Source organism: Nematolebias whitei, chromosome 17 (genome assembly GCF_014905685.2).
Source record: "Nematolebias whitei isolate Nwh7 chromosome 17, NemWhi1, whole genome shotgun sequence".
Lineage (NCBI taxonomy): Eukaryota > Metazoa > Chordata > Actinopteri > Cyprinodontiformes > Rivulidae > Nematolebias > Nematolebias whitei.
In genome coordinates, this window is record NC_056514.1 from 4,704,350 (window position 1) to 4,719,329 (window position 14,980).

General features: G+C 42.6%; 1 protein-coding gene across 1 annotated transcript in view; it reads right to left on the minus strand.

Annotated features, from left to right (window-relative positions):
- The window catches only part of zc3h7bb (zinc finger CCCH-type containing 7Bb), a 36,247-nt gene that overhangs the window by 8,956 nt on the left and 12,311 nt on the right, over window positions 1-14,980 (minus strand). The window contains exons 10-13 of the mRNA XM_037691559.1: window positions 9,308-9,363; window positions 8,126-8,197; window positions 2,831-2,931; window positions 2,153-2,334 (exon numbers count right to left, since the gene is read on the minus strand). Coding sequence (XP_037547487.1) covers window positions 2,153-2,334; window positions 2,831-2,931; window positions 8,126-8,197; window positions 9,308-9,363 — 411 coding nt within the window. The remainder of the gene's footprint in view (window positions 1-2,152; window positions 2,335-2,830; window positions 2,932-8,125; window positions 8,198-9,307; window positions 9,364-14,980) is intronic.

Below are 14,980 nucleotides of genomic sequence, written 5' to 3' on the forward strand. Positions count from 1 at the left end.
GTGTATATTATGCTCCTCCCATTTATCATACTGCAAATAAGTCACAGGAAAAACTAAACTATTAGTTTTTATTATTAAGCTGCAAACGTGAAGAAACATGCAGCACGTCAAAAATGAAACTAAAAGCAGTGTTTGGGGGGGGGGGGGGGGGACCGCCCCGCACCACCACCAGCTGTGGTGCTCAATAGGTTTAGTTTTAGAGATTAATATGTTTATAGATTTTTTTATAGGTTTAGAGATTAATATATTTTGCTTTTAATTTGTGAAACAAGGTCAGAGGAAGCTGGTTCTGGTTTGGTCGATTGGACCCGGTGTTGCACCATATTCTGTGACCTGCAACAGTGCATGCAACACCGCCCCCTACGGTCACAATATACGGTGGTCACAGAATATGGTGCAACACCGGTTCGCAACGAGCTCCAAACAGTCAGGAAGTTGATTCATGTTCTGTTTCCTTACGGTAGTTGAACCAGAAGATTCATCTTTAGTGAAATATTTCCACACTACTGATGCAGCTCTACCTGTTTGTCAAGACTGGACCTGCTCTGCTCCATCCGTCTGCTCGGAGGGATCCATTTTGTAACCCGCGCCCGGTGCAGATCACGTGACACGATGACGTAACTGTGGCGTAATGATGTCACCACGAATACACGACATGAAATTAAAAACCTTGATAGGTGTCCTAGGAATCGATGTGTAGATTACTCGAGTAAGTCTGTTAAAGCCCTAACCTGCACCAACATCTGGACTTCTCCTCCCTGTCCTCTCAACCAGCCGGTCAGAGCAGATGGTCTCTTGTCCTGAGCTGGTTCTGCTGGAGGTTTCTTCCTGTTAAAGGGAGTTTTTCTTTCCACTGTCTCCACTGTGCTTGCTCAGGATGGGAGACTGCAACAAAGCCAAGATTCAACTTGTCTGCTGGATTCCTTAGATAGAGAACTTTACTAATTGTCTTTTATGTGAATGTTCCTGTAAAGTCCCTGAGACAACTTTGTTGTGATTTGGTGCTACATAAATGAACTGAATGCACATTGTCTAGTGCAGGGGGTCTGCAACCTTGAGTCATTTCTGCCCCTTTGCTCACTAAATAAAATGTGTCCAACTACAGCTACAACTGTGGTTATCAACTGGTGGCCCATGGGCCACTGCTAGTTTGTTAAAGGTTTTTTTTCCCCCCAGCCAGTAATAAAAAATGAATTTTAACATCTGACTTTTTTTTTTAACACTTTAGGACAAAAGTAAAGACCATAGTCATGTAAGGAACAAAAATAAATATTACTGCTTATACAAATTTTGATAAGAATTAAAACACTGAACTTTGCAGTCCTAGACGAGTCCTTGTATTTCAGGAACAATTCATTAGGCGTCCCACTTTGAAGTGAAATGGCATAAATGTGTGTCAAGTGATTACATTTCAGGTTAGTTTTGGTCAAAGGAGGGGGATCAAAGAGCAGCTTGTGGCCCCACAGTTGCAGGTTGCAGACCCCTGGCATTTAATGGCAGAGTTTTGGTTAAATCATCTTGTACTGAGAAATGATGGAGTTACAGCCATTCTGGTAAACTCCTGAAAATAACAAAGAAATATTGCAAGGTCTTGCCGTAACCATTTAGCACTAGAGGTGCACTGATTAGTTTTCTGGCCGATCACGATTTCTAAAAAGTCTGACCTGCCGATTCAGATTTTGTTTTATAAGCGACACTGTCAGGTGTTATAAAGTCACAATGCACCGTCCATTCTCCATCTTATTTTATTAAAAAACATTCCCTTGAACAACATCCTAGAAACAATACAAACTTGTTTTAACTGGCCATGAGGTCGTGTTTCTGAAATATAAATGAAGTTAAGAAAGCTGTTGTTAAAACTAAAATAAAATTGGTTTCTCATGCAAGTATCAGACAATTTCCCCAAATTAAGGAAATTTATTTATTGATGCACTCCTATTTAGCACAAGACCTTTGTGTTGTGAATGACTCTACTACCACATCAAACTTTAGATCTGAATCTGTAACACTGGCTGAATAGACATTTTTTCCTCTGGGTCATGACCTACTGGAAAACAAAAAACAAAAACAGACAACACACACACTCACACACTTGCTGAACACCTTTCATGGCAGTGAGTGAGAAATCTAGCTGTGGTGGTGATGTACGTACCAGTATCCTGCTGCAGAACCCAACATTTGAGCTCTATGACCGAGTGAGCAAAGGAGCAGCTGTCCTCACGCTGGCAGCCATAGCGAACTTCATGACGACAAATGTCAAACTGGCAGAGGGGGTGCAGGGGTCGTACCTTACTGTAACGCACATTAGCTGACCTCACCACATGGACTAGGCACCTACAGACAAGAGTTCGTGTTAAAGCAAGAGTTCAGGAGCCTCATGTATGAAAGTGTGCAGCTTTTATAGTGAAAGTTGGTGTGGAGACAAAAAGTGAAAAGTGAATAATGCAACAAAAGACAATTCAGATGTATCAAACCAAAGAGGAGTGACTGAGTGTGTGCAGCTGCTGCTGTCACTGAACGTGGTGGTGGTGCAGATCTGCTGGCGCCGCACTTCTGAGGCAGACGCATTTCCAACTTGATGCATGTGTTCATATAAAGACTTCACAAACTTTCAAGCACCACTGTATGTGAAATGCTTGTTAGTCGTCTTCAAATACTGGAACATTTTGTGCTAAAGTTTTATAGATTTTTTTTCCATCTAACTTTATAATAAAGGCTGCTTGTCTTTTGCCAGACTGGCAGCTTAAAAATGGCATAACATTTCAGATAGTACTCAATTTACCACACCAAAATGATGGTTTTATACACGCAGAGACTTTCCTGCACTCACTTGTTATCATCAAATGGGTGCCGTGCGGTGAGGTTGGAGCAGACAGCTAAATTTTCTTTGCTGCGTTTGCTGATGATGCGAGGCTTACTGTCAAAACATTCCTGTAGAATAAAGAAGGTAAATGGTAAATGGACTGTACTTATATAGCACCTTTCTATCTTATTTCAAGATACTCAAAGCTCTTTACAACATAATCTAGAAACTAATCAGAGCTTTATCACATTCATACATCGATGGGACACACATCAGAGGCAACAAGGAGTTCAGGATCATTAGAAGCGTACCGCTGGAAACACCCCCCCCCACCCCCCCCACCCCCCACTGCTGGCAAACGTGCCTGTTTATCTCCGCTGCGCTCCTCACCTCCCTGCCCAGAGACATCACTTCAGACACCGGGGAAAACGTGCTGGTAAAGCTTAAAGCTCTGCGCGCTGCATCTTCCTCTTCAGCTGGTGGTCATGGTTTCCATCGCCAGCTTCCCGCGAGCCTGGACCAGGTAAACAACGGGAGTTGTCGGCCGGTGCGACGCGTGGACCGACCCGGAGAGGCTGTTATTGAAAACCTGCAGCCACTGGCGCGTGCTCCCTCCACCGCTGCTGGGTTCACGTTGAACAGTATCCGGATGTGTTTGGTCAACGCAAGATCTGTTACCAACAAAACTTTTATCCTCAGGGACTACTTTCAAGAGCATGATCTGGACTTTCTCTGTATCACAGAGACTTGGATGTCTCCGGTTGAGTCCAGCGCCTTGACGGAATTATTGCCACCGAACTGTCTGTATTTTAACGCACCGCGGCCATCAGGCCGGCGCGGTGGTGGATTATTAACAATATTCAAATCAACTTTTGACTGTAAACAACTGCCCATCCCAGTTTCCCGCGCCAGTTTTGAGCTGAGCGTTTTTGAACTCGGACATTCACCTCAGACTTTATTTGCACTCGTCTACCGCCCACCTCGATCTAAGGATTTCATAAATGAGTTTTCTGACATCTTGGCTGAAATCACACCAAAATATGAGCATGTTTTCATTATTGGGGACTTTAATTTGCATGTGTGCTGTCCTGAGAAGCCCTTGGTTAAGGACTTTTTAGCTTTATTGGACTCATTTAATTTAACTCAGCATGTAAACGGTCCCACCCAAGAGCGCGGACATACACTGGACCTTGTTTTAAAACGTGATGTGACTGTTAGTAATCTTATTATTGGTGATAATGTTTTTTCAGACCACATTCCAGTCCAGTTTGAGTTCACCCTCCCCCATCTAATTCCTAAGCCGTGCGTTCCTGCACGTAGTAGCCGGGCCATTAACCATTTCACTGCCACACGTTTCACAGATGTTTATAACTCTGAAATGATAATTCAGCCCCCGGTGTTTCTCTCCACCACTGAGGAACTGACATCCCAGTTCAACTCTGTCTGCTTAAAGACTCTGGATCATGTTGCACCTGTTAAAACCAAAAAAATCAAAACTCAGAGCAGAACCTTGGCTGAGTGACGTCACCAAGGCCGTTAGGCAGCAATGAAGGAGGGCGGAAAGAAAGTGGAGGAAAGACAGGCTGCAGGTCTCTTTCCAAATACTTAAAGAGAGTTGGCGCCGTTATCAGAAAGCAGTGAAAGCTGCTAAATCCAAATTCTTTTTTGATATAATTACCTCAAACTCTCGCAACACACGTGTCCTCTTCTCCACCCTAAACTCTGTTCTCCACCTCACTGAACCATCACCTTTGGAAGCCCCGACTGAGCTGTGCGAGAACGTCTTACATTTCTTTTTGGAAAAAATTGCGACCACCAGGGCTCTCATTTCCCCTCCAACTCATGACCCATCCATCCCACCTCAATCTGTAGCTCCTTTTGACCATTTTGAACCCATCACTCTATCTTCTCTAGAGCAGGTCATGTGCAGCTTGAAACCTTCTGGTTCCCCCTTTGATGTGGTCCCCCCTTGACTACTAAAGGAGGTTTTTCCAACTCTAGGTCCGTCCATTCTTGCCATAGTAAACAGTAGTTTATCCACTGGCGTGGTGCCAAAAACCTTTAAGCATGCTGCTGTCCAGCCTCTCCTGAAAAAAACCAAACCTTGACCCCTCAGTCGTATCCAACTACCGGCCTGTCTCCAAACTCCCATTTGTTTCTAAACCACTGGAGAAAATAGTTGAGTCCCAGTTGAAGTGATTCCTGGAGGATCACGCCATCTTAGAGCTATTCCAATCTGGCTTTAAACCTCTCCACAGCACTGAAACGGCCCTATTGAACGTCTTTAATGAAATCTTATCTACAGATACTGGTAATTCTGTGCTGCTTGTCCTATTGGACCTCACAGCCGCCTTTGACACCATCGACCATGAGATCCTCATTGCTAGGTTGGAGCAGTGGGTGGGCATCACAGGATCAGCCTCAATTGGTTCAGATCTTACCTCACTGACAGATCCTTTTGTGTCTCCATCAAAAATTTTAGTTCTGCAGCAGCAGAGCTTAAATGGGGGGTTCCGCAGGGGTCCATCCTGGGTCCCCTCCTATTCTCTTTATACCTGCTGCCACTTGGTGCTATTTTCCGGAAACACAACATACCCTTTCACTTCTAGGCTGATGACTGTCAAATTTACTTCCCCCTAAGACACAATGGCACATGCTCTATTCAACCTCTGCTCGACTGCCTGGCTGACATCAGGGACTGGATGGCTTTAAACTTCTTAAGTTTCAATGAAAAGAAGTCTGAAGTCATGTTGTTTCCTCCCAACGACACGATCACAAACCACTGCATCAACCTCTCCACTCTATCCCTGTCAGAAAAACAAAGAATCACTAATCTGGGTGTGATAATGGACCCTTCCCTTAAACTTAACAATCATGTAAACATGATTGTTAAATCATGTTTCTTCCAACTGAGGCGGCTGTCTAAACTGAAGCCCATATTGTCCAAAAATAACCTGGAGACAGTAATACATGCATTCATAACATCTAGGCTTGATTACTGCAATTCACTCCTGTTAGATATAAGTCAAAGCACCATAGCACGACTACAACTGGTCCAGAATGCAGCAGCCCGATTTTTAACCAGTACAGGCAAAAGAGAGCACATTACACCAGTTTTGGCCTCACTGTACTGGCTACCGGTTCACCTTCGAATCCAGTTCAAAATACTCAGGTATGTCTACAAATCACTGAACAGTTTCGCTCCCCCCCATCTCTCTGATCTGCTACAGCTGTATGTCACACCACGTTCCCTGAGGTCAGCGGACCAGTTGCTCCTCACAGTTCCAAGAACTTGTCTTAAGCGCAGAGGTGATAGGGCCTTCTCTGTAGCAGGACCAGGACTTTGGAACGAGTTACCTAATTACCTCTACTTGTCAGACAGGCCCCCTCCCTCTCGGTTTTCAAATCCCGTTTAAAAACTCACTACTATTCAGTAGCATTCAACACCAGATGAACTGTGTTTTGAACCTGTACGCTCCCCACTGGTTTGTCGTTATACAAACCGGATTCCAAAAAAGTTGGGACACTAAACAAATTGTGAATAAAAACTGAATGCAATGATGTGGAGATGGCAAATGTCAATATTTTATTCGTAATATAACATAGATGACAGATCAAAAGTTTATTCTGAGTAAATGTAACATTTTAAAGGAAAAAATATTTTGATTCAAAATTTCACAGTGTCAACAAATCCCAAAAAAGTTGGGACAAGAAGCAATAAGTGGCTGGAAAAAGGAAATTGAGCATATAACGAACAGCTGGAAGACCAATTAACACTAATTAGGTCAATTGACAACATGATTGGGTATAAAAAGAGCTTCTCAGAGTGTCAGTGTCTCTCAGAAGCCAAGATGGTAAGAGGATCACCAATTCCACCAGTGTTGCGCAGAAAGATAGTGCAGCATTACCAGAATGGTGTTACCCAGCGTAAAATAGCAAAGACTTTTAAGTTATCATCATCAACCGTGCATAACATCATCAAAAGATTCAGAGAATCTGGAACAATCGCTGTGCGTAAGGGTCAAGGCCGTAAAACTCTACTGGATGCTCGTGATCTCCGGGCCCTTAAACGTCACTGCACCTCAAACAGGAATGCCACTGTCGAGGAAATAACAGAATGGGCTCAGGAATACTTCCAGAAAGCATTGTCAGTGAACACAATCCACCGTGCCATCCGCCGTTGCCAGCTGAAACTCTACAGTGCAAAGAAGCCATTTCTAAGCAAGCTCCACAAGCTCAGACGTTTGCACTGGGCCAGGGGTCATTTAAAATGGAGTGTGGCAAAATGGAAGACTGTTCTGTGGTCAGGTAAGTCACGATTTGAAGTTCTTTATGGAACACTGTGACGCCATGTCATCCGGACCAGAGAGGACAAGGATAGCCCAAGTTGTTATCAACGCTCTGTTCAGAAGCCTGCATCACTGATGGTATGGGGTTGCATGAGCGCTTGTGGCATGGGCAGCTTGCATGTCTGGAAAGGCACCATTAATGCAGAGAACTATGTTCAGGTTCTAGAACAACATATGCTCCCATCTAGACGTCATCTCTTTCAGGGAAGACCCTGCATTTTTCAACACCATAATGCCAGACCACATTCTGCAGCAATCACAACATCATGGCTACGTAGGAGAAGGATCCGGGTACTGACATGGCCAGCCTGCAGTCCAGATCTTTCACCTATAGAGAACATTTGGTGCATCATAAAGAGGAAGGTGCGACAAAGAAGGCCCAAGACGATTGAACAGTTAGAGGCCTGTATTAGACATGAATGGGAGAGCATTCCTATTTCTAAACTGGAGAAACTGGTCTCCTCTGTCCCCAGACGTCTGTTGAGTGTTGTAAGAAGAAGGGGGGATGCCACACAGTGGGAAAAATGGACTTGTCCCAACTTTTTTGGGATTTGTTGACACCATGAAATTTGGAAACAACAGATTTTTCCCTTAAAATGAAACATTCTCTCAGTTTAAACTTTTAATCTGTGATTTGTGTTCTATTCTGAATAAAATATTAGATGTTGGCACCTCCACATCATTGCATTCAGTTTTTATTCACAATTTGTTTAGTGTCCCAACTTTTTTGGAATCCAGTTTGTTCAAGGGTTAAAGAATTCCTCTTCGATGTCTCCTTCTACTCTATAAAGATATGAAAAATCCTCTTTGTGCCCCTATTCTGGATATTTCACATAAACACACATGGTCTGCTGACCACGTGTGAAACATCAGGAATATCCAGAGGACAACATCAAATTGTGAATGTTAAAAACAGAAGGCCAGCTAAACGTTCACTTTTCCTACCTATTCGGCTGTAACAGGCATGACAAGCCTGGCGAAACTCATGAGTGGCTACCAGAGGGTTCCTAGAGAGAACAGAGAGATTGCTTCCTGCTGGTCCATTCTGAAGAAGACAGGACACGAAAAAGAAAATCATTATTATTAAATTCAAAATAAGAAATTTCACATAAAATGTGGACAATCAAAACCATCTTTTATTTTTTCATCAAATGGAAAAACATATACCAGGGATGCACGATATTATCGGCATGGTATTGTATCGATTCAATTCAATTCAGTTTATTTATAAAGCGTCAAATCACAACAAAGTTGTCTCAGGGCACTTTACAGGAACATTCACATAAAAGACAATTAGTAAAGTTCTCTATCTAATTAGTAATAGTTATCTATCAGCCGATATTAGCGTTAAATTTCAATATCGGACATCAGGCATTCCATCAAAATAACTCCCCGATATAAAAGACGATGTTTTTGTTTAGAACAACCCAGTGACGAGGACGTCTGCAGCACCAGCACAACACGATGACGTCACGTGCACCTACCTGATCTCACGGCGGACAGGAAAGTTCAAAATGTCGGCGGTGTGGAAGTTTCTTTTCTCGTTGGTGAGGATGTTGGATTCTGAAGATTTATGGACCACGTTCTCTACATGGTCCCCAGTCTGAGATATTTTTCCAACGTAACCTTACTGGAGTTACAAGCCGTCATTTCTGGCGTCACTGGGAAGCTAACAGCTGATAGCACTTGGGTGAGTTTTACCATTTGGACATTTGGACGAGGTGTTAGCCCCGTTAGCATGATCAGTCTCACAGCACCATGGATACACAAAACTTTGAACTGGAAGAGTCTGTCCTTCATGCACAGAGTGCAGAGGATCCACACTGCAGCTATAGGAACCTGCAACAAGCCTCCACAGGTGAGACAGCATCACAGGTGATTAATGTTAATGAACAACATTTAACACTTTTCATTTAATAAAAGTTAAAGTGCTGTGCAGATCATATGGCTGTTATACGTCACCAGATCTTACAGCTGTTGCACAGCTTTTGTAGCAAATAAGCCAAAATAAGATGCTATGTTCTGACAAAGGAACAAATATAAAATATTGGTTATTTTCAGCCAAATAAGTTTTAACATATCGGATATGGGCCAAAAATCCAACATCGTGCATCCCTAATACACACAGTATATTTTCAGGCTGTATTTCACTCACGGTGTGTGCACTGTGGTTACGCATTCCAGGGATGAAGCTGTGACACACTCGTCCCCCTGAAGACGACAGAAACAGACGGGGACACTGATTTTAGACGATACGGTCTTCACTCACCCGTCTTGTGCTCGGGGCCATGTAAAGCAACATGTTTCTTCTCCAAAGGACAAAATCATAGATATTCAAAATAGGGGTTGAATCAACCAGTCGACTAGTCAATTCTATGTCATCTCACAAGTTTTTATAGTTCAAGTCGACTAGTCTCCCCTCTCCCCCCCTGCTGTTCCCAACCCTATTCCACCCAATCCACGTGGTGGATTAAATAAAATTAAACTAAAAACAGCAGCATTTTTGCAGCTTGATAATAGTTTTGACTTATTTGCATAATGATAAATGGCAGAGCATAAATACATGCCCAATGTTTTGCTGTTCTTTTTTTTTTTGGTAAATAATAAATAACTTTTTTCTAATTTGTTTTAATTTTTTGCAAATACGATATAGCGTTGTGAGTTCCTATGACGTCATCGACTAGTCGGAGTCGACTCGACTTTTATCATGTTAAAGTCGACTTAAAAAGATGTAGTCATTTAACCCCTAATTCAAAAGTATCAAAGAGGCTGTTGGATGATGAGATCTAAAGGTAAAAGCTGTAGTGTGGGCCAGCTGACACAGTAAGGTCAGGGGTCATGGAACACTTGTCTCAACACAAGACACATGAAAATATGATCAACATCTTAAGAAAACACGTCTTCAGATTCACCTGACTGGCCTCTCTCCAGAACCTATACTGGACCTTCGAACGTCTCACTGAACTGGGTGACGTTTGAGCTCAGGAATCTAAACTATTCTCACAAGGGATTACAATTTAAAACCCGATCAAGGACAAACACTTGTTTTCTCAATATTTTCTGGAAAAAAAGACATGTGATGTTTTTCCAAATATATTTTTCAAATATTTAGGAAGATGTATGTAAGTTGCTTTCTCAGTACACAGATTAGAGCAAAACAAAAAATATGAATATATATTTTTACAGAATATAAAGATATATTTGTGACATTTTTTGTACACCTAGTGTCTACTCACGTTTGCCCCACCCCACACATTTGAGAGCTGTTCCCTTCATACGGGTCATTTCTCAAAGCTGTTCACTGTAGTGAGCCTGAACAGCTTTGCTGTGGACACACTACTAATTAATTATTCTTAAAGCTAGTTCAAGCACAAAGAATATTAATTGTTTAATTACAACAGATTATTTCTTTTTCGAGTTAAATTCCTGCCATGTGACCGAGATAACTGAGTGGAGTGTTTAATCAGTGACATGAGACGCCATTTTATCTTTGACCCATCAGAATAAATGTGGTCATTTATTTAACAGAATCAAAATTTAACATCAAAACATGTACACATTGATTTGCTCATCGTTTCTTCTTTATAAATTTGGCACGCTTTACTAACAAGACAACAGAACATTACTGATTGAGGCTGATTCACCTCTGAAGGCATCTAGATTACTGGTGAATAGAAAAGTTAAAGAGGAGACATAGATTTAAAAGGAGGTTTAGATGGAAGCTATGTGTGAAACCAGAACTTTGCACCCTTCCTCTGACACCCCGCTCAGCTTTCCAGTACACTTCAGGACGTGCAGCGACTTTGTTACCTTAGATGGGGGATACCTCCACTCCGGAACAGAAGTCCATTAGTACTCTCCCTTTACAGCGTCTCAGGTTAAAGTAGCTGGGAATCTTTAGAATAAATGCATATTCTAAGTTCCACCGAATAAGCTTCCTTAGAAGTGGAGCATTTACTGCTCTGGTTGAGTGTACAGCGATGTGAGCCGTGACTCCGCTAAATGGAGGGACCACTTGGCACATGGTCCCATCCATCCGCTCCAAGTTCTGAAGACTTAGCTTTAAGACTTAAGGCTCCGACTGAGTTCCAGGACCGAACTGAATAGTTCCACGAAGTGTTCCTTTTAAAGGGGTATACACTTCCTGTTACGTGGTACTTCCTGATTGGTTGAAACAACCAGCAGGGGGTGGTTCTAGTGATGTCAAGAGGGTCACCAGGAGTCACGAGACAGCAGGAATGTTTACGAACGGTTAGTACGGACGGAGAAATGTTATGACGAAGTGGGACAAACGCAGGTGCCAGTTGAAGTTATTTACTGTCTGCTAGTTTTAAAACAAGGCACTTCGTTCTCATAACTTGCTTTCTGACTACTGACCGACATCAAATCCACTCATTCAGACAGAAGATCAAAATGCACAATTACTTTGTAAATAGACATTTAACTTGATTTCTAAGTTTAATGAGGTTTAAAAATCATTAATACTGTTTCACAGTTGATTTAAATGAGTGGTTCACTTCAACATTTAGAAATGGTATGAACTAAACACACTTTGGATTATCAAGATATTGTAAAATAGTACTGATAATGTAAAAAGGAAGAGTGTTCTTTCAATTGATTAATTCAGGATACAGTTAAATAGTCTCTTGATGAGATCATTTGTATTTCTGGATTAAGATCAATGAAATAACAGTTCCTGTCCCCTGAAGGTCTTCAGAGACAGGTTGAGGTCAGAGGCCTAGTTCACTACATCACGTAAAGAGGTGCCTGAGTAAAAGTAAATGGACTGTACTTACACAGCTCATTTCCATCTGATCCAGATCCTCAAAGCTCTTCACAACAATCTGTGCTTCATTTACCCATTCATACAGCTCTATACTAGATCTCTACAAAGATAATTGAACAAATCATTCTAAAGAGACTAATCAGTGATTTATCACATTCAAACACTGATGGGGCACACATCAGAGGCTATGAGGGGTTCAGTGTCTTGCCCAGGGACACTTCAGCATGTGACTGCTGGTGGATTTGAACCCCCAACTCTTGCACTGGAGGACGACTGCTCTAACCACTCAGCCACAGCGGCCCACAGTATAGCGCTCTCTAATGAAGTACCATCCAGACCAGCATCATTTTGAAGGAAGAGACAGGGTTAACAACTTTTCTTTAGTTTACTTTTTGAAGGTTTGTCAGATAAATTTTAATAAATTGTATTACAGGAAATTACTTGCGTGTATAAATTAATTTAAAACAATTTTTTTTATTTGCTAGACGGAGTTCTTCCTTAAAATGATTATTCGATTCAATTTAGTTTAATTACACAGTGCCATGTCACTACACAAGTTGTCTGTACTGTACAAAAGCATTCACATACAAAAGCTAATTACAGAAGTTATCTACAGTGGTGCTTGAAACGTTAGGACACCTTTACAATTTACTAGATTTCTGCATCAATATGACCTAATACATATTCAGATTTTCACACAAGTCCTAAAAGAAGATAAAGAGAACCCAGTTTAACAAATGAGACAAAATATTAAACAGTAGTCCCTCGTTTATCACGGGTGTTGGGACCACGCCCGCTGGTGATAAGTGAAAAACCACAAAGTAGGGATAGTAGTACAAGTTCAAGTAAACTTTACTGTCATTACTTCTCATGGTACATGAGATGGAACAAAATGATGTACACAAGTGGTGGTAGTAGTTTATTTTAGTATTTATATATAGTATATATTACGACTTTAAGAGACCCTTCCCACACTCTTGCAATGTTCAAAACTAGGGGTGCACCGATAAATCAGCCGGCCGATATATCGACCCCGATTTGTTTAATCTTGGGCAACAAGCTGATACTTGCATGAGAAACAGATTTTACCAATTTTTTTTAGTTTTAACAACAATTGTCTTTTTCTTCTTCTTTCGCTGCTCCCTTCTTCAGGGGTCGCTGCAGTGAACTAAGTCGCACGAAGACTTGGCAGTTATTTTTACGCCTGATGTCCTTCCTGATGCAACCACAGACACCGAGCTACCACAGCCTCTGTGTGGAGCAGAGAGCTGCATCTAGGACACCCGGAGGAGCAGATGGTGGGGGTTAAGGGCCTTGCTCAAGGGCACAGAGTGGGATGAATGAGGGTGGGGGCAGCTGTGGGTGCTTCACCTACCCCACCCACATTTTTTATGTTGTCGGTACCGGGGCTTGAACCGGCGATCTTCCGATCACAGGCCCACCTTCTCTAACCTCTGCGCCACCACTCCCCTTTAACAACAAATGTCTGAACTTCATTTATATTTCAGAGCACGACCTCATGGCCAGTTAAACACGTTTGTATTGTTTCTAGGATATTGTTCAAGGGAATGTTTTTCAATAAAATAAGATGGAGAACTGAAGGTGCATTGTGACTTTATAACACCTGACAGAGTCGCTTATAAAACTAAATTGGAATTGGCAGCTCAGATTTTTTTAGAAATTGGTGATCGGCCAGAAAACTGCAATCGGTGCACCCCTATTCAAAACTCTTAAACCAACTAATTTTAACAACATACTTGTATATAGCTACTAAATTTTATTTGCAAAGGTTCTGCAAAACGGGGCAGCACGGTGGCGCAACTGGTAGAGCTGCTGCCTCTCAGCGAGCAGGTCCCTGGTTCAAACCCCGGTCCAGGGGCCTTTCTGGGTGGAGTTTGCATGTTCTCTCCGTGCATGCGTGGGTTTTCTCCGGGTGCTCTGGTTTCCTCCCACAGACCAAAAACATGCATGTTAGACTGATTGGTAACTCTAAATTGTCCCTAGGTGTGAGTGAGAGAGTGAATGGTTGTTTGTCTCTATGTGTCCCTGTGATGGACTGGAGACCTGTCCAGGGTGTACCCCGCCCCTCGCACAGTGATTGCTGGACATGGGCACCGGCGACCCCCGTGACCCAAAATGGAAGAAGCGGGTAAAGATAATGGATGGATGGATGGTTCTGCAAAACAACAGTAGCTCGGTTCTGTCCGACCCGATAGATGAAAAAGTCCCGGTGCAGCATGATGAAGCCCACCGCTCCATCCAGCTTGATGTGCACATGCAGCTGCTCCAGGATTTAGTCCACCACCTCTGGCCCAGTCCAGACTAGCACTGCACGACCAGAACCTGGCTGAAGCCTGCAGCCATCCGTCCCCTGCAGCTCCCAGGATCTGGGTCACACCGAGTCCAGATGAGCTGCAGCCCAGCTACTCAGCAGTGAAGATACAACTTTAAGGTTGAGTTCAGCTTCAGAAGTATTTGTGACCTTCCTGCTGTTACTCCTTTGTTTAGTTTGCATGCCAATCCGCTAGGGGGCACTGTCATGCCTGTAGCGCATGGGAATGTGGTTTACACTCTTCTTCTGTGGTGTCAGTGTTGTTGAGCTGTGATGAGCATGGTGGAATAAAGTTCTATTGGATCCAAAGGAAAAGTTATTTTTATTTTTATTGACCAACATTGGTAGCAGAGGATGGTTAGCAACTACAGAGTTCCACCACTGTTTGAAGAAGGAAAGCCTTATGAAAGTTGGAAGAATGAAGTCAACATTTGGACGAGAGTTACAGATTTGGAGAAGAAAAAGCAAGCGCTTGCTGTCGCCCTGGCGCTGTCTGGAAGGGTGCGAGGCACGGCGATGGAAATTCTGGTAGACGATCTAAATAAAGACACTGGAATGACCACATTGTTGGCTAAACTAGATGATTTGTTCCTAAAAGAGGAATAGGACCAGGAGTGGTCATTGGTCAAGATGGTGCAGTCGTTTTGTTAGACATGGAGGCACCTGTGTCAGAGTGCACCAGCTCAGATTAAGGAAAGTTACTCAGGAGC